Source organism: Pholis gunnellus (genome assembly GCF_910591455.1).
Source record: "Pholis gunnellus genome assembly, chromosome: 6".
Taxonomy (NCBI): Eukaryota; Metazoa; Chordata; class Actinopteri; order Perciformes; family Pholidae; genus Pholis; species Pholis gunnellus.
In genome coordinates, this window is record NC_136532.1 from 21088815 (window position 1) to 21110882 (window position 22068).

Consider the following 22068-nt stretch of genomic DNA (forward strand, 5'->3'; position numbering starts at 1 on the left):
TAATATAATAAAACATTTTAATGATACAGACAACCTTTCAATTTTGACTGATGAAATTTCATGTGACAATAGCTCATTCTTTCCAATTTGAAGCAATCGGAAGCCGCATATATTCACCAAGTTTAACATCTGTTCTGTTTCCTCCTCTGTCTTCTTGCACTCACGGTTGACTCTACTAACTTCTAATCGTTGGTGAAAAGGATTCTGTCTTCAGTTCAGCGATCACTGATGGCAGCTTTCTGTTCCTCTGAGTTGTGCTCTTGAACGGAAACAGCTGTGTACAAACATACAAATATAAAAGTAGCAGCCTGATAATATTTGGATAAAAATATTAGCAATTCGTGGGGTGGAGGAGAACTTCTTAATTAGATCTAATTTTAAGATCTAAGATGTGTGTGGTCTCCCATTGTGGGCCTTACAGAGACATTACCATTGAAAAGTTAATTTTAAAAAGCAGCAAAGCAGCCGAGCAATCATTGGTACCATATCAACTGAAGACTAATGAAGAGTGGGACAGATACTCCCATAAATATCTTAAAACACAGAAATAACACAGATTGAGCAGTTCAGGCGAGATGCTAGAGTCCCACAGTTTGCACTCCTTTTCTTCTTTTTGTCCACTTCACCTTTCACCCGCAGAGGAGCTACTATGATTGTGTGCTGTTAACAATGGCGAAGATTATAAGTGCGAGAATGATGAGTCCCACTCCCACTCCGATGCCAATAAACACCACTTTCATCTTCTTGTTCTCCCATCTTTTCTGTTGCTTCACCTTGTCGGAGGTCTTCTCAAAAACTACAGCCTGGAAAGAAAACACACACAAAATAAAAAATGTTACATTACATCGTTGTGTAACTGAACTGCTTAACATATGACAAGATGGGATGGATTTATTCGCCCAAAGCCGGCACACTAACTTCTATAAAACTTCCAAAGCCGAAGAAAACATATCCAATTTAGAAAACGTATTTTGTAAATTTTCACTTGTTTCCCTACTTTCTCTTTCTCAAAGCGGTTATATTCAATGTGTTTGTATTAACAATAGATTACATGACTACTATGATCCGTCTCGGGGTCAACAAGCAGGTTGGCCAGTGTTACATCACACTGATGAGCATCAGAGAACTAAAGGAGTAAACAGAGATTTTAGTCATACACACTTAATTTGTGATAACATGGATTAGGAACAGACAAACTAGGAAAACAGCTCTCTGAAAACCTCAGAATTTTGGCACCGTGATAAAAGCAAAGAAAGTAAAGACATAACTGACTTAGTTCCTCTCAACTCTGCTAAGCGTTTTAGCTTCATTGAGCTCATTGTTTTGCATGACGGCCCACATTTTACTCTTTTGGTTCAGCATTGTTGTTTTTTTAAAAGCACATTGTACGCTACCCGCCCAGCACACAAGACTGTAAGCAACTGCTTACTAAAAACATTATCACACAAACTTAAAGGTGATTATAGAGGGTGTTTCTGCTGCCAAAAAGGGTTGGCGTGCACATTTGATAGTTGCTTGCAACTGCTATAGAAAAGAAACACTATTGGCCGTAGAGCCTTATTCGTTTTGATTGTCAAAGTTAACCGAATTATAACCATAACCATCAATGAAGAGCACACGTGCACACATACATACACGCCCACTCGTTACTGTATCAACTTTGCCAGCAACGTCGCGTATCAATTATGTGTGAAGAAATATCTCACGGGATGTATAAAGACAACAGACACTATGTACCCAAGACACAACATTAGCATTCGTGTTGTGGAGTCACGTTTCTGGCCACCTGATCATTGGAAGTCTGTCTGTTGTTTGATGATGGGCAGGTCAAATAGCGTGAGTCACAGCAGTGAGAGGGAACCAGGTTGCAGGCTGTAACACCAAAACGATGATCTGAAAGACGCTAAAACGCGGATGATGATGCTCTGTCAATGTGAGTGACCCCTTTCACGTCACACATAGTCATTTGATCCATTGTTAAAATGAAAATATTGACTGCAATAGCATTAAGTTTGACCCCTATGAACTAAGAAACCATGTTATCACAAAGTGTATCCAAATGGTGCTTGAACATAAATTTCAGTTGTCTGGCTGTTTTTTTTTAGTTCTCTGCTGTAACACCAACAGGGCAATGTGGGAACGATGTGACCCGCATGTCGACCCCCGGACGGACATGCGCCTCGTGGCATGTCCTGGACTCACTCTGTCGTACCCAGGGAGACCAGCTCGCTTCATTCATCTTAGGAAACAATAGGAAATGCCTTTCTAAAAATAGCACCATAAAACACAATCAGGATGTAAATTCTACATTTGTTTTCCTCTCCAGCTCCACCTGAGGTGTATTTATAGACATCAATATGACATTTCCTAGTTTTAAATCCCTGGACGCCTGTGGAAACGGAGTCTGAGGGCCATTTGCTGCAGACTTAGTAGAACACTTATTGAAAATAGTGTGATGTGATTTTTCGCCCCACTTAGACAGCTTCTCTGATCACCCCCCCCCCCCCCCCCCCCCCCCCCCCCCCCAACCCGCCCCTCATGCTTACTTTTGACAGCAGGTGTTCAGCCCTTTCCTCCAGTTCGCCCATTTTCTCAGTTCTCTCATCAGCCTTGTTCATGTTTTCCAGCATGATGCCCTTCACCTCCTCCACGTCCTCCTGGGCCTGCTGCAGGCGGTTCTTCCCATTCTCCTGTCCAATCAACACACACACACAACATGATTAAAGAGTGAGGAAGACATAATGCACATTCCGTCATTTGGGACTTTTTTGCAGGGATTTATGTGCTTGCATCGTTTAAACATTCCTGTGGTGAAAGAACGGTGGATATGGGTACTATCTGGTTGTAAGTAGCCAGTGGCAGCTATTTGTTTCTTGGCAATAATCCTTACTTAAGTCTCATGGTTGCACTTGTAATATTTGATGACATATAGCTTGTCAGGATACCTGCTGCTACTGACTTTGAATGCCCTCATTGTAATTTGATTTGGAAGGAATGCAATTAACTCTAATGTAGCCGCAATATTTTAGTCCTCCTGATCTTTAGAACAGTTTTTCTGCACTTTGCCACCACAGTGTCATGCATACAGATCATTCTACTTGTAATGGGGAGTACTACTCAGCCACTCAGCCAGCCAGCCAGTGTTTATTGTCCTCTGTGGCTCTGGAGGGAGTTTTGTCAAATCCCAGAAAACAACCCCTGATGATGTCATCAGGCGTGGGTATTTAGCCTGCAGGGTGAGTATGATGAAAATATGCTGTTGGTTGCATTATGGGAAATGTAGGATCCAGAGCTTTATACATATTCGGGACTAAAAGTCAGGATACCTGCTGTTTTGTTTTCGTTTTCACAGCGACCAAATGGTCAATAGCAGTGCTGACGGTTAAAGTACAAGTATTGTTTGTTTTTTCCTAATCAGTTTTGTCATTTTTGTTTCAGCTCCTTTCAAAATAAGGATATTAAATCAGTAATTAGCTCATGTTTCTTGTTAAGCACAATTTTCAAAAAAAGTCAAATGAAAAAGTCAAAGTCAAATCCAGCATGTTGTCCAGACCGGCTGCAAACTGAACCTGATGTATCGGACTGGCGTGCTGTTTTATAAACACAGTCACACAGTGAATTTGAGCAGAACAACACATCCTGCTGTGACATGCTTTTTCAAGTAGATTGAAGCAAGCAAGACTACATTAATCTATAACGGAGATAAGTATTGTTAAAGTATAAAATGGAACATAATCATATTTAAAAGCAACTTTCCCCAGCTATGATACTTGACGCTAAAAGTGAAAAACAGGAGCATATTATGAGATATGAAACTAAAAAAATGAAGTATGGCAGGCTTCCCCAGATCATGAAAAACACATTACTGCAGCAGCTGTGTAACACTATCCTCCTCTATGTCTGCTCGGAGGGGGAAAAGCAGCAGCACCCGAGGGCCAAACAGCAACAACAGGGTAACGACACACTGATAAGAACCCTGTGGCAGGATATTTAGAGAGTAGTTTGACCTCAAAGCAGTTTGTATCCTGACAGGTTTCTCCTTCACCTCTGCCCCCTCAGCCTTGAGAGGAAGCCAGCATCTCAGAAGTTGACAGAAACAGGAAACCAACAGATAGAACAAAACATGTACACTCTGTGCATCTTGATTTGGTTCAAAATCATTTCCTGTTGAAGCTTACTGTACACATACAAATTCACTGTTGGCTAAGAATAGCAAACTTCATATCAGTGACTGATGGAAACTGATTAATGGGCGCCCTCAAAGCCCAGTTATCTCACCTCAGGCCCACCAAATAGCAGCTGAACAATAGTCTGCGTTTAAAAATCAGCCGTCAACGTATTAACACAGGAACTGCTGCCCACTGCAGTTCCCCTCCTTGCTTCCTTCCTTCCCTCACTCCCTCCTAACTGCATTTATGTACCTGGCATAATCTCTGGGAAACCACACCCACATCAGGTTACAGCATGTTCATGATAGTGTAGTCCGCCATCCTATTTGAACAGTGAGAACAATTGCTTCCTTGTGAGCTCATAATATTAATCTTGTGTTGACTTCATATTTAATGAGGGCATGTATGAAGGTTATTGGGATGTAACCCAATGAATTCTCAACCCATGACTTAATGAACTGGCTTCTGATCCTGACTAGACGTGAAATGTAAGGGAGGCCAGAGAAGAGATACTCTTTTATATTTACATTTGTTTTATTTAAGTAATTCTATATCTTTCACCTCACTTTACCACTTCAATTCAATAGATTCAAGGACCTAATTGTCACTCCAATTTGGGAAATGCTTTCGCTGGGGGGGCTCCATGAAATAAATAAAATTACTAGTAAATATAAAAGGATATGTAAAACATAATACAATAAATATAAATAACAAAAATATAAGCATCAAAAATACCCATCAGAGAAAAAAAAAAACATAATTCAAATATCAACCTGACTTCATTAAATTAACTCACTCCATCAAAACACTGTTAAGACAATCAGCATGCTTTTATACGTGCTTTATGAATGCACATGTTTTTATTTTTTTGCATTTATTTATGTGTATTCATTTAGTTAAGATTCACCTCAATGTATGTCGACCCGACACCGAACTCACGTATTTTCAACCAAATAAAACAAGCATTTATCTTCTATTATGATATTGTAAATATAGACATTACAGCTGAGCGCAGCTAAGTTACCGTTTATACAAGGTCATAGTATACATTTAGTTTATAAGGCATTTTTCCTAAACAAAGCTCCCTGTCTTCTCCCTGTGCTGTTATCGAAGCTGTTATCCATTAAACAACGCTGGTTAACCCGCAGCCCTCTCTGTATGGACTTACCATTGCTGTCGCGTCTCTTGCTGTTTGTGTGTCGAGGCTGTCACCGGATCCAATGCACTCAAGTTAACTTTAGAAACAGGAAACACAGCATACCAGCGCCGTGGTTTCAAACCTGTCAGGACGTCCCAACTTCTGTGCTGAAACAAGTGCAACGTCTTACGTGTTTTCTTTTGTCTTTGCACTCTTTCATTCAGCGTCACCTCTCCTCTCGTTACTTTCACTTCTGCCTGCTCGACTTCGTGCTTCGCGTAGTCGGTCTGATCGTGATGCGTCCACGGCGTTTCCCGGAAAGTGTACAATTGCAACAGGTGGTCACGTGACCGTCATGCCGACTCGGTAAAGTCCGGACTTTTTTGGGGAAGTGTCTCCAAACAGGAGGCTATGCGATGGATTGCTTTCAGTCAGTTCGCTTTACCATGGTCCACAAAGGATTATTTGCATAACGGTCAAAAACTACTTTATACTTTTACTCCATTACATTTCAGGGGAAATATTGTACTTTTTTCCTCCATAACATTTATTTGACAGCTAGTTACTTTTTGGATTACGGTTTTAGTTTATAAAAACTACTTGCTATATAGATACGTATATTGCTGCTAATGCTTTTGTACTGAGTTGCTCTTGACATCCCCAGGGGCGCCTGAACGCAGCAGCACTTAGACTCTTTAGAGGCATTCCCTTATCTCCTTCATCCAGCAGGAAAAACTAACTGCACAGCAGATCCATCATAAACATTCTGCTGTGCCTTCCCCCTGGTCGTTGTCTCTTCAGTGACAGTCTGGCAGCGTCCGACTCGTCCTCTCTTTACATCTTTGTCATGTCATGAACATTAGGCTGGTCCATTTCTAGCAGGCCTGCAGACTTACTGCAGCACATTATGTGCTGTTTGGTCACTGAAGGGTGTTGCCCTCTTATGGGCTGTGCATGATTTTAAGAAGGTGGCTGCTGGTCCACCCTTGTGAGAAATATGTGTAATGCTCATATAATATCCCCACAGGGACTTAGAGTATGTCAGAGGCACCAAAAAGTACATTTGTATTCACCATTTGCTTACTTTTTGACCTGTAGTTTTAATATCTGTATGGTATCCCTAATCTGGAGTTCTTTCTGCATCGAAAACAAAACCATGGTGCAACAGATTCCTTTGTGGCTGAAAACATGGTACAGTCGACGTGTTGGGTCACATCAAGACTCAAGCTTCTTTGTTGATTTCCTGAAGCAGGACGGTTGGTCATCAGTGAAACTGCACGGCACTGAAGACTTACCAGGGTCTTAATTACTGTGTGTGTGTGTGTGTGTGAGTGTGCTACATTTATGACAAGGAGCTGACAGACAGACAACACAACTCCTTTGTAGTTTAACAGCGTCACTCACATGTGCAATTGAAATTCTCTCCAACAGGCTTCGATTCATTCAGTGACAGTTATATGCAAAACAAACCACCATAAGGCAGATCCCATTACGCCTCTGATTATGCAAGAGGTCCAGACATAATCCAGAGATCAAGACATACTTAGATCATAAGAAGTTACAGTGTCATTGATTCATGACACCAGTTGGCACACTGCTGTGCTACATTTATTGTATCTTGCTTCAAAGGATGCAAAAAGAGGATGTAAAGGAATAGAGGATCTAAAGCGGAAATTTTCACAGAGGTTTGAAAGTGAAGAGATATCATAAACAGGAAGTTGGGTAATTTGCACAAAGATCTAAGCTTCATTTAGGTGGCTGAATGAAAACATTGGTTTGCTGAAGCCCATGAAGATGAATAATTGACTGTAATAATGTTAAACTCTAAAAAGCCTGAACATATGTCCATAAACTAAATGAAAGCTCACCCAGAAATATTTTCTATTTTACTTAAACCTTTGTTCCTACACACTATTTTACAGATCATTTTGTTACATGAGTATATATACAAGTATGTCATCATAATGTGTAATAGATTTTCCATTAAGATATTTGGTTGTAATTGTTTGTTTCTATTTAAATTAAGACAAACACCTAGAAAATATATATATCTGAAAGATTTGTATTACTGATAATCAGTACGATTTTACGGCTATATATCCTCACCGAAGAGTTTGCAGTGATCAGTCATCTCCGTTATGACATTAGGTTGTTTTTATTATGGGTGATGGTATAAGCCTCTTTAATACTAAACACTAGACAGAAAGGAGGTGGTCCGTGTGAATAAAGCACTCAGAGCATCACCGTTTGTCAACACAGACCTAAGGAACCATGAATAAATACAACTAATCTAAAAAGACATCTAACATTACTGATAATATGCTGTTTCGAGAGGTGAAGCAGGAAACAGCTGGTCCTGAATCAGTCTCTATTTACCGCAACACATGTTTTCACCTAAACCAAACTGAAGCTGTGATTACACAAACAGTATCAAAATCAGTGGACTCGTTTTCTGTGTTGTGTCATCAGATAAAGCAACACTATCATCATGTATGGTACTCTAACTACTTCTACCACCAATATGAGTAGTAGTAATACTACTACTGCAGTAATATTTGTATAGTTTAATAGTTAAGTACAGCATTTAGTAATCGGATATGTTATATAATGTCAGAGTTGGCCTATAGTTTCTTATAGTATACTATAGAATAATAGTGTAGTGTTATACAGTATTGTATTATCGTCTTGTATATACTTACTATAGTAGGTATAATAGTATACCGTAACAATATGGTAGTATAGTAAAGTATCGTGAAAACATCAAACTTTACTTTTATCGTCACATACATATATGAAAATATAGTCTGCAGTAGTATAGTATAGTTTGTAGAGTATAGTATAGTTTAGTTTCATATAGTATAATCTAGTGTAGTCTAGTAGTACCATAGTATAATATAGTATAGTACTGTAGGGTTATGTCATATAGTGCAGATATCTACTATACTTTATTATATAATTCTATACATAATTGTACAGTATTTTAAGTATAGTATAGTATAATAGCGGAGAGTAGTTTAGTACTATACTCTACTATATTATATAATGCACCATACAATAGTATAGTGTATGTATGTATGTAATTTATGTGTAATTTATAGCATAGCATAGCATAACATAGCATAGCATAGCATAGCATAGCATAGCACAGCATAGCATAGCATAGCATAGCATAGCATAGCATAGCATAGCATAGCATATTAAGGTGATATGTTAATCAGGAATTTCAACCCAAACCTGAGAGTATTGTCTCAGTTAACCTGCATCAGCCTCTAATTAACCTCAGACTCATTTTTACTACTTAACTCTTCATCACCATATAATCACCATAATACATCTGAGATGTACTTTTTTACCATTTTTCTGACTGAGGCAGCGTGAGAGACTTAGTCGGGTCAGAGCTTGTGGGGTCAGAGACCCGGCCAACAAAAGACTTCTTCAGGGAAAAGCTGCATAAATACAAAGGCCATATTCAGCATGCTGATCACCCTCCCTTCATATCATTGTCTAGAACTCATCAATGGATGACACACTCACATCCCCATGACTACAACAGTCTGAGTCCAGGCTGATTTCCCATCAGTAGTGAATGGACTTTCAGTGGAACTGCTGTTCGTGTTTATCTATGAGGCTGTTGTTAGATAACCTTGTCAGGCCTACTGTCATGGGGATAAAACCCACATTCAAAGCACATTCATTCTGATGGGACACAGAGGTTTTGTGTTGTTGAGTCAACAGGAGAGGTGGGGCCTGTTACGTCATGTTCTACTCTATCTGGATCTTAGTTTTACCTTACTTAGTTGTCTTTCTACAGGTTGATTAGTTTGAATGCATTTTGGGGATTTATTATATGTTTAGTGGGCATATTTCATGTTTTTAAAATGTGTTTAAAATAAAAAATAAACAACAGACTTGTCAGTTAATTGACATTAAGATGTAATCGATCCTTATTTGAAAACAGATGTGTGCACATTCAGGCCAGAAGCCTCACCAGCTGGGCCTGGTTTGGAGAATACCACCCTTTTCTTTTCTTTTTTTTTATTGCATTCCTCACAGAACTCATAATATGACCCAATTCTGTTCTAATGTTTGCAAGTTGAAAAAATGTCCTTTTCAGTCAGATGATTACAGTATTTCAACATTTCGGGGTTTTTTTGCTATTGCTCTGTTGTATTTGTATTACTAAAGCCTGTGAATACACTGAAGAGAAACCAAAAGTGTGCCCTTATGGTTTCAGCAAAGGCTGCTCTGAATCGGCAGAGAGGCTGCGAGTATTTCCCACACATCTACTTCCTCAAGTCTCCATACAGCAAAGGTGTAAAAGTAAACACTGTACTATTTATTACATATCAGAGCATTGAAACCATTAAATAACACAAGTTATCAGGAAAAAAAAGCCTTGTGAATTCTGCTCTTCAAACAAAATCATAATAAATAAATCTTGAACATAGTGGGAGACCTGCTGCAGCTAGAGAGCCGGAACATGATCTTGGCCTCACACAGCATGGATCAGCTCAGTATGAGGGTGTGAAAAACAAATTCGATAAGGACTACAGGGCCCCCAGGACCATGGAAAGAAATCGTTATCTGTTTATACAGAACATACAGCGCTCATGGGTCTATTTTTTATTAAAAAAAAGAAACTACACAAATAAAGCATTCAATAAATAGCCTCTCAGTGAACATACTCATTAACATTGGTGAAATGATGTTGCAAATATACATAGAAGTGAGAATGTTGACTATTTGCACTTCATAACAGAGATTATCCTCCATCACTAGACGTGTGCAAACAGGCATGAGCCTTAAACATCTGACCCTGGTGTTTATTGAGTCAAAGTATTGCTATCTGGTGCTTGTTTTTCTCTCACTGCCCTCAATCTACTCTTCGCTGCCCTCTGCTGCCTCACAGCAGCTTCTCAGCAGCAGGAACACTATGAGCCGAGTCAAAAACAATATCTGCAGTATCTCTGCTAAAGGCATACTGGACACAGAGGTGTTACAAAATCCTCTGCCCGAACTATTTCACAAGTAGAAACTTAAATGGATTGCTGCTGATGAACTTTTTCTAGATTGCCGGATGTTTTGGGGATTATTGGATTATTGTATATTTTTATAACACATGGTCCCGCGCTTGGTTTTTAATATTTCTAATCTACTTAAAACATTACTCCAACACAGTATTGCAGCCGATTTTTGCAGATGACAGAGTTCTGTGTGTATTTGCCTCTTCTCACACTCAAGTCATGTCTAGATTACAGACTTTCTTAAACGCTGCAGAATCTTACATTTATTGCCTGTAAGGGAAACTATGTTTCATACTTCACTCTCTCATCTCTCTGCCATTCATACACTTAAAAGGTAAATAAAAACACGATAGCCTTTTTTTAATAAAAAACAACAGTGATATTATTTAAACAAACTGGCATTTAAAGAATTAAAACTGTGAAAATGAATATTTATTATTTATGGAGATATTGGTTAAACGATTTAACTTAGTTAGGAGGAAAATATTGACATGTAACATTTTTATGGCAGTTTTCTTTTCATGTGGACATGTTTGTCCTTTGAGGACATTAGAGCAACTTAAAGTGAGGCACAATGGTTAACTGTGCAAAAGCCTACGCAACAGTTGCTGTCTTTTTTGTATGTACAAATGTTTTAGGGCCACTGAGATGTTTGAGTAATACTTTGCATACTTTGCAAAAGGAAACTTTGTTTATGATTTAATTCTGTCTGTATGTACATTATGTGTGTTTATGGCTTGATGGTGGGAGTGCCTGCAGGAGGCCCAGAGGCACTGACGGGGATGACTCCGGTGGCCAGCAGGATGATGATGACGACGATGATGAGGACGACCACCACGATGAACACGACCAGCTTCGCGTTCTTCCACCAGTAGGCGCGAGCAACTTTCTGGGATGTTTTTGTAAAGTGCTTAGCCTGAGCAGGGAGGCAGACGAGACATTGAAGTAACACGTTGTGTATTTCTGACACACTGATTCCCTCAAAGAAAACAGACCCCGAACTCATCAGTGTGTAACATCAGAACCACAGGCATATGTTAAAGTTGCAATGTGTAAGACCTGAGCAGAATTTTAACATTAACCTAACATTATCATCAGAATGTGAAGAGGTTACAGTGCTGATGTCATGACTTTGTATTGTGTTGCAGAGATATCTACTGAACAGAGCACGCTAACCAGCGAGCCCCGGCCCATTCTGTCTCGTAATACCATTTGTACTTCGACTGACTTACCTACAAAGCAAAGTGGTCAAAGCCATTATTAACGTTGTCAAATACAACTGTGCTTTTCCTGCTATGACTAAACTAAATGTGTGCCTGAGACAGCTGGAGGTTGTAAGTTTCCAACAGGTGCTCAGTTAGGGAGCAGTTACTGTAATGACAAGCCTTTACTGACACATTTCCTGGAATGAGAAAACTAGAACAACAGGTTGTGCATTTTACAGAAAGCAGTAACTTCATCACCTATGATGAGCTCTACAATCTGTGCAGTGAGGCTTTCGGACCTCAGACATAAAGATTGTTGGGTTAACGAATTCCGTCACCTAACGTGCAGCTGGAACAATGCCTTGCTAAAAGGTGCCTAAAAAGGCCACTGGTTCTGTACTGTAATGGTTTGAAAATGGGATGGCCTCTACCGACTTGTTGACCTGGTTTACCTAATGAACACTGAGGTCACAGCTTAACAACCTGTTTGTTTAACCTCCCAACCCCATTTTACACAAATCATAATAAAAGGATAAGACTGACCCCATTTTCCATTTCCTGTGCCGTATCGAGAAGGTCGAGCCCCTTTTCTCCCCGTTCTACGATTCGCTCCACGTTTTTCTTCATCTCCTCTTTGACTTCGTCTACCTGGTCCCTCAAGGCCTGCATCTTATCCTGTGGTGCTGCTTCTGCATCTCCTCCCTGCTCCTGATGGGGTATGAGAGAAGTTACCTGGTCAGTTAGTTACTGGTATTACATGCAAGAATTTAACAATATTTTAACTTTTTGTAATACTGTAATAAAGTAAAATTTTAAGATATTCCTACTTTACTAAAATATTTACATTACTTTGTACTTTTAATCCATTACATTTCAGGGAGAAATACTGTATGTAAAAAAACATGACCTTTTAAAATAATTTTTGTTAAATTTGAGTTTAAAACGTGAGAGTAGTAGCAACCGTTGAGGAGTAAAAACAGAGTAGTTTAAATTTCAGTTGACGGTTAAGCACTGAAGTGACAGATAGTTGAAGTGCTAGCATTTTAAATTGTAGTCAGCTGAATCACATATATATACACATATATATACACATATATATATATATATATATATATATATATATATATATATATATATATATATATATATATATATACACACACTACTACCACGTGGTACTTTGCCCACAGATTAAGAAGGGTCTGCCAAAACAAACTTTTCTCTGTTGCCTTTAAAAATGAGGTGATTATTCACTTACCATGTCTGTCTTGTCTCTTGCTGCGTTTGTGCTAAGACTCTCACATGTCATGGTTGCTTGAGCTTCCCGAAAAAACAGGTTCACTGGTGATGTCATCTTAACCTCTTCCACTCCCCTCCTATTGGAGCAACAACGCCTAAAATGACATACCCAAATTAAAATGTCTGTAACATCCGAACCACTCTTACTATATGCATAAATGAGGTCTTGCCAGAAAGAAAACCCCCTAAAGTTCCGTGTGAAAGTGTCTGTAGACCTGTAGGTCATACAGAAACAGAGCAGTGGGCCTTTGAAGTCAGTAAAAATTGAAGATTTTTGTCCGCCTAAAATAAAAAAGTATCCTTCAGTATAGATAACTGCCTTTGGCTGTATCTGTTCCGGTAAAGGACAGTATAGGGCTGTAACTACACTATCAGTAAACACCTGCCTCACATTTGAAGAAGATTGGACAAAGTATGACCATTCTACAGTGTTCCTTTCCATGAAGCGATCCAGGCGGAGCTCTACAGGATATTTGGAGACGCAAATGGACACATGATAACCAAATGATATTCTGACATACTAAAGGTGTTTTTTCCTTTACATTTTGCTATTATATTATTTCCCTTTTATTTTTAGCCATTGCAAATTGCAAAAACTAAGTATATATATGGTCGAAGACGTGGTATGTAAGTAGCAGACTTGCTGTGCGTAATAGCCATGACCGAGCGCACGGCCGAGTATGCGGGTAGCTCCGTTACGCGAGACTGTTTACACCCCCAGGAAAGCTCAATGTGCACATGCAATACATCGTTAGAAAGCCTGAAGTCTCCTCTAGACGAAGGGCTTGACAAGCCTGAACGTATCGCTAGCTGTTACTCATGAAATGCAGTCAAACAAAAACGGAGCAAATCCACGTTTTGAGGGCAGGTAAAGATAGCTCGGTCTTCTGGCTTCAATACATTACTGTCAGTGAACACACAACACTGAGCCAGATGCTAACATAGTGCAGTATTAAAATCATTATAATTTATTTAACGGTCCTATCTATCCGCCTGTCCTGTCAAATCAAACTTTCTCTCCAAAGCTGACAGCCCATTGGTTTACACTTAGGATGGACTCCTCCCTGAACCTGTCCCAACAGGAACACATTTTTTGGGGGGGGGGAATTTGGTTTTCTTGTTATTAATTTCTTTGATTCAGACAACAAGATTCCCGATTTTTGGTTTAAAAAACAAACATATAACCAAGGTATTTCCTCTATCTCCACCTTGTGGCACTTCAACAAACAGCAAAGGAGAAGACAACAGAGTAGAGGGAAAATACTATTTATTTCATATCAGACCATTAAAACCATTAAATGCCACAAAACATCAGAAGGTGGCCAACAATAATCCTGTTAATCAAAACATTCACGTGCTCGGCTGAGCAGGATGCTGGTATTTCATCTGTTTTTGGGAATGTGTTGATTTCAAAATGACAGAATTGAAGACCGTCTGCAGCTGGAGCCTGTACGAACACTCGCAGCATTAACTAGTTTAGAATGAGAGTACGGACAGGCAAAGAGATTATCAGGGCTACTGCACCCCAGAGCCTCGTTAAAAACACAACGGAGAGCCTCATTTTTATACCTACTCCTAGAAAATGATTAACAGCAGAGTAATTAAATAACCATTTTATGTTTTTCAAGTTTGTATAGAAATCACATAAAGCCTTCATCGGTTCATTTTTGATTAAAAAAATAGAACATAAAGCATTAAATAAATAGCCTCTAAAAGAACAGTTAACACATTAGTCAAAGGCTGACGCAAATATACATAACGGTGAGACTATCTTGACTATTTACACTTCATAGTGGGCATCATTTTGACCTCTTTGAAGCTAAACTGGTTCTGTAAAAGCAGGTGAGACACACGGAGTCTTTGCTCCGGACTGTTTTCCTAGTGGGAAGCTGTGACTGTGGGGGTGTGTTGGCTGACATGGACCCAGCAGGGGGCGCCATGGAGGGGCTGTAAATGATCTCTCTCTCTCTCTCAGCTGGTTGGCTGGAGGAGCCTGATCCTCCAAAAACTAGAAGTGTGGGAACAGAACTTTATCAAAGTACAAAAAGTCATGCACTTAAACTGCAACAGTTCTAGAGTTAAAGCGCAGTTAGGAAACGTGATCTGTTAAGAAGACAGATGATACTGCAGAGTACAAATCTACAGTTGTGTGTTTTCTTCCCTTCTAAAAAAGGACCCCTCATTTCTGTTGAGTAGAAAAACGCAGAACTGCAAATGCTGTGTCGTTTTCAAACTTCAGATCCCGTCATCGGTTACGTTTTATAGCCCAAACCAAACCCCTGGACTCGGTGTTGTAGCCAGCGGTTACCCAGCTCACCGTTTTCAAACTCAACACAGTATTGCTTTATAAACTTGGACTGTGGACTATTACACACACCCCTTCAAACATGAGCACTCCACACAAATAAGGAGCCAATTACAATATTTCCAAAAGAACTAAAGTAGCGCTACATTCAATAAACTTTTAAAAGAATTTCTATGGATAATTACTTTTTCTAGATTGTCTGACTACAAAGAAATTGGAAGCACTTTGAAAGGAGTTAAGCCCACAAATGGTAACATACATATCCAACACACAATCCAGCATTTTATCAAATATAGTGTGACCTAAAATTGTTTCAAATTCATCAGCAGAAACAACACGTTGCCCGATTTCCTTTAAAAACTGCATTTTTTTCATCTTTTAAATGTTACAAAGACCAAAATAATGTCTAGTAAGAGACTTGAGTAATCCACATTCATCATTTCCTTCCACACACATTAAAGTGACTTTCTCTTTGACAACTGAAATAAGTGTTCAGTTAAACAAAGAGGGGCGGGTATGTAGCGTCCTTTGAGAACAGGGACTGTTTGTTTTGCTGCTGTCAGGTGAAAAACCTCAGACCTATCAGACACCCTTGTTTGATCTCCCACAAATTCATAAATGTCTACGCTGGAATTGTGTTTTTAAAGGGTTTCAAAAAAACCACGAGCCATTAAAGTTCCTTCGTCCTTGAATTCCAATACAAGCATGAAAGTTACCAGTAGAAACTAACTCAGAAGTAAAAAAGATTTCACCAGACAGCAGTTATTTGCTTGAGTCTATATATTACTTTGCATACTGTGCAATAACAATGTGTTTGTTTATGATTGTATGTACATTATGTGTGTGTGTTTATGGCTTGGTGGTGGGATTGACTATAGGAGTCACAGGGCCACCGATGGGGATGACTCCGGTGGCCAGCAGGACGATGATGAGGATGACGATGAGGACGACCACCACGATGACCACGATCAGCTTCACGTTCTTCCACCAGTAGACGCGAGCCACTTTCTGAGACGTCTGCTTGAAGTGCTGAGCCTGAGCAGGGAGGGAGACCAGACAATCAACTTCTTTCTTTACAGGCCTTGTGCAAAGGGAATAAAGTAGCCCATGAATATGAGACATTCATTTAGACATAATTACACTCCCTCCTCGGCACTGTGGGGGTTAGTTTGTGGCTCTTGCCAGTTACACCTACAGTCTACGGGCACATCTATGAGCTACACTAATTGTCTTTTTGGTTCTTCACAGTTCATTTTGTTTGTCTACGGAGGCTCGCTCTACGGCGCCAAGCGGGAGTATAAACAACGTTTATTTAGCTTGGCTCTGTCCAACGGTAACAAAATCTGCCTCCCAGCACAGCAAATCAACATTTTTATGATTGCACAGATTTAAAAAAAAAAAAGAAAGATATAATTTACTAATTAGTGAGCGTTTACTGCGTTATGGGAGGTAAACAGATATTGTTGCCTTTGGACAGAGCAAGACCGGCTGTTTGCTTATCACCATTTTTGCTGATTTTTTTCCCAGATGGACAGGTAGTTAGTTAGCTATGTAGGAAGATTAGCTTTTTTAATTATTTTGATAATAGAGAGGGGAAAAGATAGGAACTGCGGAGAGGAAGAGGGGTAACATTGACTGACGGTCCCTGGCTGGCAATGAACCAGGTGTGTTGCACCCTAAATATGTTGGAAGGTGACGTAACCTACTACTGTTGGAAACAGGCGTGAATGAGCACAACACTTTGAAGTGCTGAAAGAATCTGAACTGTGGGAAGTGATTAAGAGATCCAGAACCAAGCTAACACTTAAGCCGGGCTCAGACTACAGGAGTTTAGGGCCACTTTGACCCTGGTTCACCCCTCCCGACAATCGGAGGAGAAGTCCGGTCTGGGATCTTGGTCGATACCGATGTTCGGTTTACAGATCCAGTCTTAAACGGCACCAATTCTCATTGAAATGTATGCATTTGTCTACAGATAAAAATGCCATCAGAGTATATAGTAAGTTATCACTAACACACACACACACACACACACACACACACAACCTAACATCAGCTACTCTTTGCGTGGCTGAAGAGGCTTGGTCTCTGCTACAGACTCTCCTTTATATCGGACATACTGTACCTCAATCATGTGCCATTGATAATGGTCATTCCCGGTATTGTGCATGCTGGTTCACTTACATGCCTTTCTGGCACAGAGCCATTATTAATGTTATTAGATGCAGCTGTGCTTTTACGTCAAAATGACTGCTGAGAGGAAGGTTGAGTAGTGGGAGACAGCAGGACGAGGTTTGTTTTTTACCAGTGCCTCAGACAGTTTCTGTGATAATTCTGTGTGAAACATGAATTACGGGTTGTGTAGTTTTAAGGCAGAGGATTTTTGAATCAGTCTGTATAATCTGGATGATGGCTGATTAGCATGGCTTCCTGGGACACATTAATGGAACTGAGCCTTTGATAATGTTATCAGCTCCACCTGTGCTTTTAGCGCTATGACCAAATCTAAATGTTTACCATGAAGAAGGTCTATACAGCCTGTGCAGGGAGGAATTTGAACCTCAAACAAAAAGGTGGTTGAGTTAATGAACTTAATGACCCAACGAGGTGCAGCTTGCTAAAAAAGTGCTCAATTCAAAGTTCAGGTTAGAGAAAGAAAAAGGCCACACTTAGTCAGATTCATTGGTGTTCTGTAACGTCTTGAATCTGACTATGTGACTTGTTGTGGTTGGCCTGATCACTATCACTGAAGTCATTGCATAACAACCTTTTTGTTTTTCAAATTCACAGCACACCAAAGATGCAGCGGTGCGCATGTAGTCCACATGTCGACCCGCTTCTACACAGACCAAAGGTGAAAGGATAAACATGTGGCAAGACTCACCCCTGCTTGCAGGTCCTCCGACTTGCCCATTAGGTCATCCAGCCTCTCCCCTCGGGCCAGGATCCGGTCCACGTTCTGCGTCATGATGTCTTTCACTCCATCCACCTGATCCTTCAAGGTCTGCACCTTGTCCTTCGGCTCTTCCTCTTCCTTTTCTCCTCCCCGCTCCTGGGATCCGGACAGAAACAGGACATTTAAGAAAAGTGGTTGAGGAACAAAAGCACAACACGTGGGAGCTGCGACCCATGTCCAAACTTTATCCTGTAGCTTTTATCAGTGTTTTTAGCCGTTTGTTTTAAGGAACTTAAGACGCTAAAACTTGGCCAGGATCAAGGACGTCACGACTACGTCCACTTAGTCCATGTGTCTAACATCTTTGGATTAGTTTGTCTGCTCCTTGACATCATGTGGAGTTACTCAAGGGTCAGTCATTGGATCAATTGACTTTGTAATGACTGCCTCTAGGTCACACAATCATAACATGTATCAAAAAAGTGAAATCAAAGAGGCTGGCTGTTTAAATCTGTTCCCTGGACACATTTTGCACCCGAAGGCCTTTAAGATTCTATGAGTTATTTCCTCTCACCTCCTAGTGACTGGGTTCATCTGTCTTACACCAGCGCAGGGCAATAAAGCGTGAGACTTTAAAAGGAATGAAACGATTCTCTATCAGTCTTGTATTCTCAGACAACAATGTGCATGACGACAGCTGGTGGTGGCTCTGGGAGTCCTCGCCGTCCCTCGGGGTGCTGGCAGTCAAACAATGGTTCATTTCTGGGAACGCCTGCCTGCAGCGCGTCTGCACTCACCAGGAAGATACGTGTGATTTCAAAGCAGAACTGTTAAATGCAGTGTGGTGTGTGTGTGTGTTATGCACAGTGACTCCCATGAGCCAGCATCAGACAGTAAACAAAGCTGTCTCTAGGAAACGGAGCAGGTTTTGCTGCATCATCTGTTGCCTACCTTCTCTCTCTCTCTCTCTCTCTCTCTCTCTCTCCATTCTTGTCCGCCCATTTGTCTTTTGGTTCATTATCTCTTTCATTGTTCTCTTCTTTATTCTGTTCACCTTCCCTCTTTCTTTCCTCAACTATTTTCATCCAATTCACCTCAAAACAACAGTTTTGATCGTGCACACTTTATGTTGTTGATTTTTTGTTTTATTTAAGATGTTTTTTCAGTTTCCTTACGTCCCCATCTTATCATATAGTTTAGCATTCTCTTTAGATGCCCTGTTGTGCGTCCTGTTTTTTTATTTTTACATGTATCCGTCACAGACCTCTCTCTCTCTCCTTTTCTTTTCTCTGTGCTAGTAGTTCAGTGAAGCCCACTGAATGGCTGCCGGGTATCAAGTATCAACATTTACAGAAAGAGGAAGACAGCAACGTGCCCTGAACAAGACGTTCAAGCACTAACGGCTGCATTAAGTGTCCTATTCAAATATTTGAACTGTTATAAACCTCGTCGAGGAAAACACAAATGAGTTCCTCTGTTGAGCACAGAAAGTGCCCCCAGTCTTCCAATAAAACTTGACAACTCAAACAGAAGCCTGACGATAAGGCACCTTGTAATAAATACTTACCTGACGCACAAGGAATAAGAATGATACACAAGAATGGAATAAATCAAACGTTTGTCTGGAGATGTAAATACAAAAGGATGGATTTCATTTGTCTCGGTAGGCCACATTAAATCCTCACTGCTCACTTCCTAATCTAGTCAAATGTGGAACAACTGTAATCTGTATGGCAGGCACTAGAGGGGCAGTGAGGTTTTCCTTTTATCAAAGCACCCAAACAAATGCCGAGGTAAAAAACGACACTAATAAATGCTGCAGGCTACAGGACAACACTGCTGGTGTAGCTCTATCCCTCGGCACAGATGAGTCAGCATACCGGCAGCTTAAATCCAAATGTTTTTGGCCTTCAAAGAGGGAACGCAATGTTTCAAACCCCTCAGAAGCCACTGTTTCTAACTGTTTAGCAGAGAAAGCAGCCCCTTCATGTTAAGTACTACCCTGAGCCTTCCACTTAGCACTTATTGTATTCGTATTAGTTCGTTGCACTTATTGTATTTGTTTGTTTTCTGCACTGTACGTTTGCTCTGGTCTATGCTCTTAGATACTTGTTTAACAAAAGAGATGCACTTATGACTTCTGGTGATTAGTAGTTCTCTTGAATACCGATGTTGAATACACTTATTGTAAGTCGCTTTGGATAAAAGCGTCTGCTAAATGAATAATGTAATGTAATGTTAATGGTCTCCAACAGATCCTCATGAGCCCTCACTGGACGAGCCTTTGTTACTGATGACTGTCTATGTGATAAATACTCATCACATAGCTGTTATTAGCAAAGCGGGGACACAACACGGAAGGAACAGTGACGCAAGTCATCATGAATAAAATAAATAGTAATAACACTCAAGTAACCTTAAATGTGCTACTTGAAGATCCTGGGAGTCCCTCACAGGTGAAGCTAATTAAAACATGTTCAGCCAACTTAAACTAAGTTAGACATTGTAATCTACCTTGACATGTAGTTTAAGGTGTAATATTAAGTACAGAGAATGTTTGAATTCATTTAAAAAATAATAACAGTGATGCAAAACTTCACTCAATCACATGACAACTTTTACAACTACCTTAATGTTTAGTTAACACTAAATATTAGCCCAATGTAACGCTACTAGCTATACATGAGTGTCTAAGTAGCTAATCTAAGTTAGCAGGCAGTGAGCTCGAGATTAAATGAAACACAAAGTGTTGACTTCTTGAGACTAATTGGGCAGTTAAGAAACGTCACGAGCGCTGCTGTGCCTGAGTTTTACCTTCATCAGCTGGTAAAGTAACATTAAAGCGACACATTGTTAAATGTAGTTTGGCTACAGGCGGCAGACTCAAGCGACAACAAATGAAGCAGAGTTGTGAAATGTATCGACTGACATAAATACCTGACGATATTTAACAGCGGATGAAAGTTTAATGTGAAGTATCTGACTTTAGTTTGAAAAAGCACTAATCCCACCTGTGACCGTTTGGTTTCTGCTCGGAGTGTAATTAGGCCATTTTGTTAGCTCACTCCGGGACTTTCTTTCTCAACAACATAAAGTGAATTCATGTCAGTTACGTTAAGACTCGATGCAACAAAGCTACTTTGTTTTATCCGGATATACACCTGTTGCACATCGTGTCTGACGATAAACATGGTGACGACGAGGCTTTCTAAACAATAAAACACAAGCTTTGACCATCATCTCTTACCGGATCAAACTCCATCTTGTTGGAAACAAAGCCCTTTGATCACAACCCGATGGATCAACTCTCCTTCAGTTGACGCTGTTATTTAAAAAAAACCTTAAAAGCTTTTAGTAGATTTGAGAGTTAGATGCTCCAACACATCGAGTACGTTTCCTCCTCTGTTTAACTTCCTGGTTGTTGTTCAAACTGAATTCCTTCGCTTCGAGTGTCAAGTGGCTCAAATTACAACCAGTATTTTCCCGACAGTGCTTCTCAAAATAAAGCACGTGTCGTAACTTTGCAGTGTGAAGACAGTGGTCGTGAAAAAGCTTGAGGTAAAAAGTCAAAAGTGAATATTTTTAAGGACCATATTTGTAAGTTGTTGAACCATATTTAACTGTGGTATAAAAATATACTGAAAACAGCAACACATATTTGCTTGAAATTTGTATGAAGTCCACAGAATGAAAGCTCTCAATAGTGCCGTTGATTTATCATGAAAACGTGTTATTTTATAATACATTGGTTTCATTATTATTGTTGTTTATAGTAGGCCTATATTTGTTAACCTTATGCATTTTGTTACCGTCCACGTTGCAAACAAGTTGCACGATGGCAACAGTTTACTTTTATTTTGAAGGCCCTGTTGTTGTGCAACCCATGTGACTTCATGATCAGGCGTCAAGGTATTCATTCAAGGTGATCGTGTGTTGGCTGCACGCCTGATTACTGAATCATTAGGGACCAATTATATCATCATCGATGTCAATAGTTATGAATCGTCATTGTTAAAAAACCTTGATTAAATT

General features: G+C 39.9%; 3 protein-coding genes across 3 annotated transcripts; all 3 read right to left on the bottom strand.

Annotated features, from left to right (window-relative positions):
- On the bottom strand, positions 1–5590 carry vamp5 (vesicle-associated membrane protein 5). Its single transcript, XM_079161851.1, has 3 exons — positions 5338–5590; positions 2547–2690; positions 1–803 (listed from the first exon to the last, which is right to left on the bottom strand). The coding sequence occupies exons 1-3, from the start codon at positions 5338–5340 to the stop codon at positions 648–650; spliced, it is 303 nt and encodes a 100-aa protein (XP_079017977.1). The 5' UTR covers positions 5341–5590; the 3' UTR covers positions 1–647.
- Positions 5591–9785: 4195 nt separating this feature from the next.
- Positions 9786–13061, bottom strand: LOC306697381 (uncharacterized protein; the record flags this gene model as incomplete). Its single annotated transcript, XM_079161244.1, has 3 exons — positions 9786–11247; positions 12080–12244; positions 12795–13061. The coding sequence occupies 3 exons, from the start codon at positions 13059–13061 to the stop codon at positions 11062–11064; spliced, it is 618 nt and encodes a 205-aa protein (XP_079017370.1). The 3' UTR covers positions 9786–11061.
- A 1024-nt stretch (positions 13062–14085) lies between these two features.
- On the bottom strand, positions 14086–21451 carry LOC306697742 (vesicle-associated membrane protein 8-like). Its single transcript, XM_079161773.1, has 3 exons — positions 21284–21451; positions 18025–18192; positions 14086–16175 (listed from the first exon to the last, which is right to left on the bottom strand). The coding sequence occupies exons 1-3, from the start codon at positions 21296–21298 to the stop codon at positions 15990–15992; spliced, it is 369 nt and encodes a 122-aa protein (XP_079017899.1). The 5' UTR covers positions 21299–21451; the 3' UTR covers positions 14086–15989.
- Positions 21452–22068: the final 617 nt, after the last annotated feature.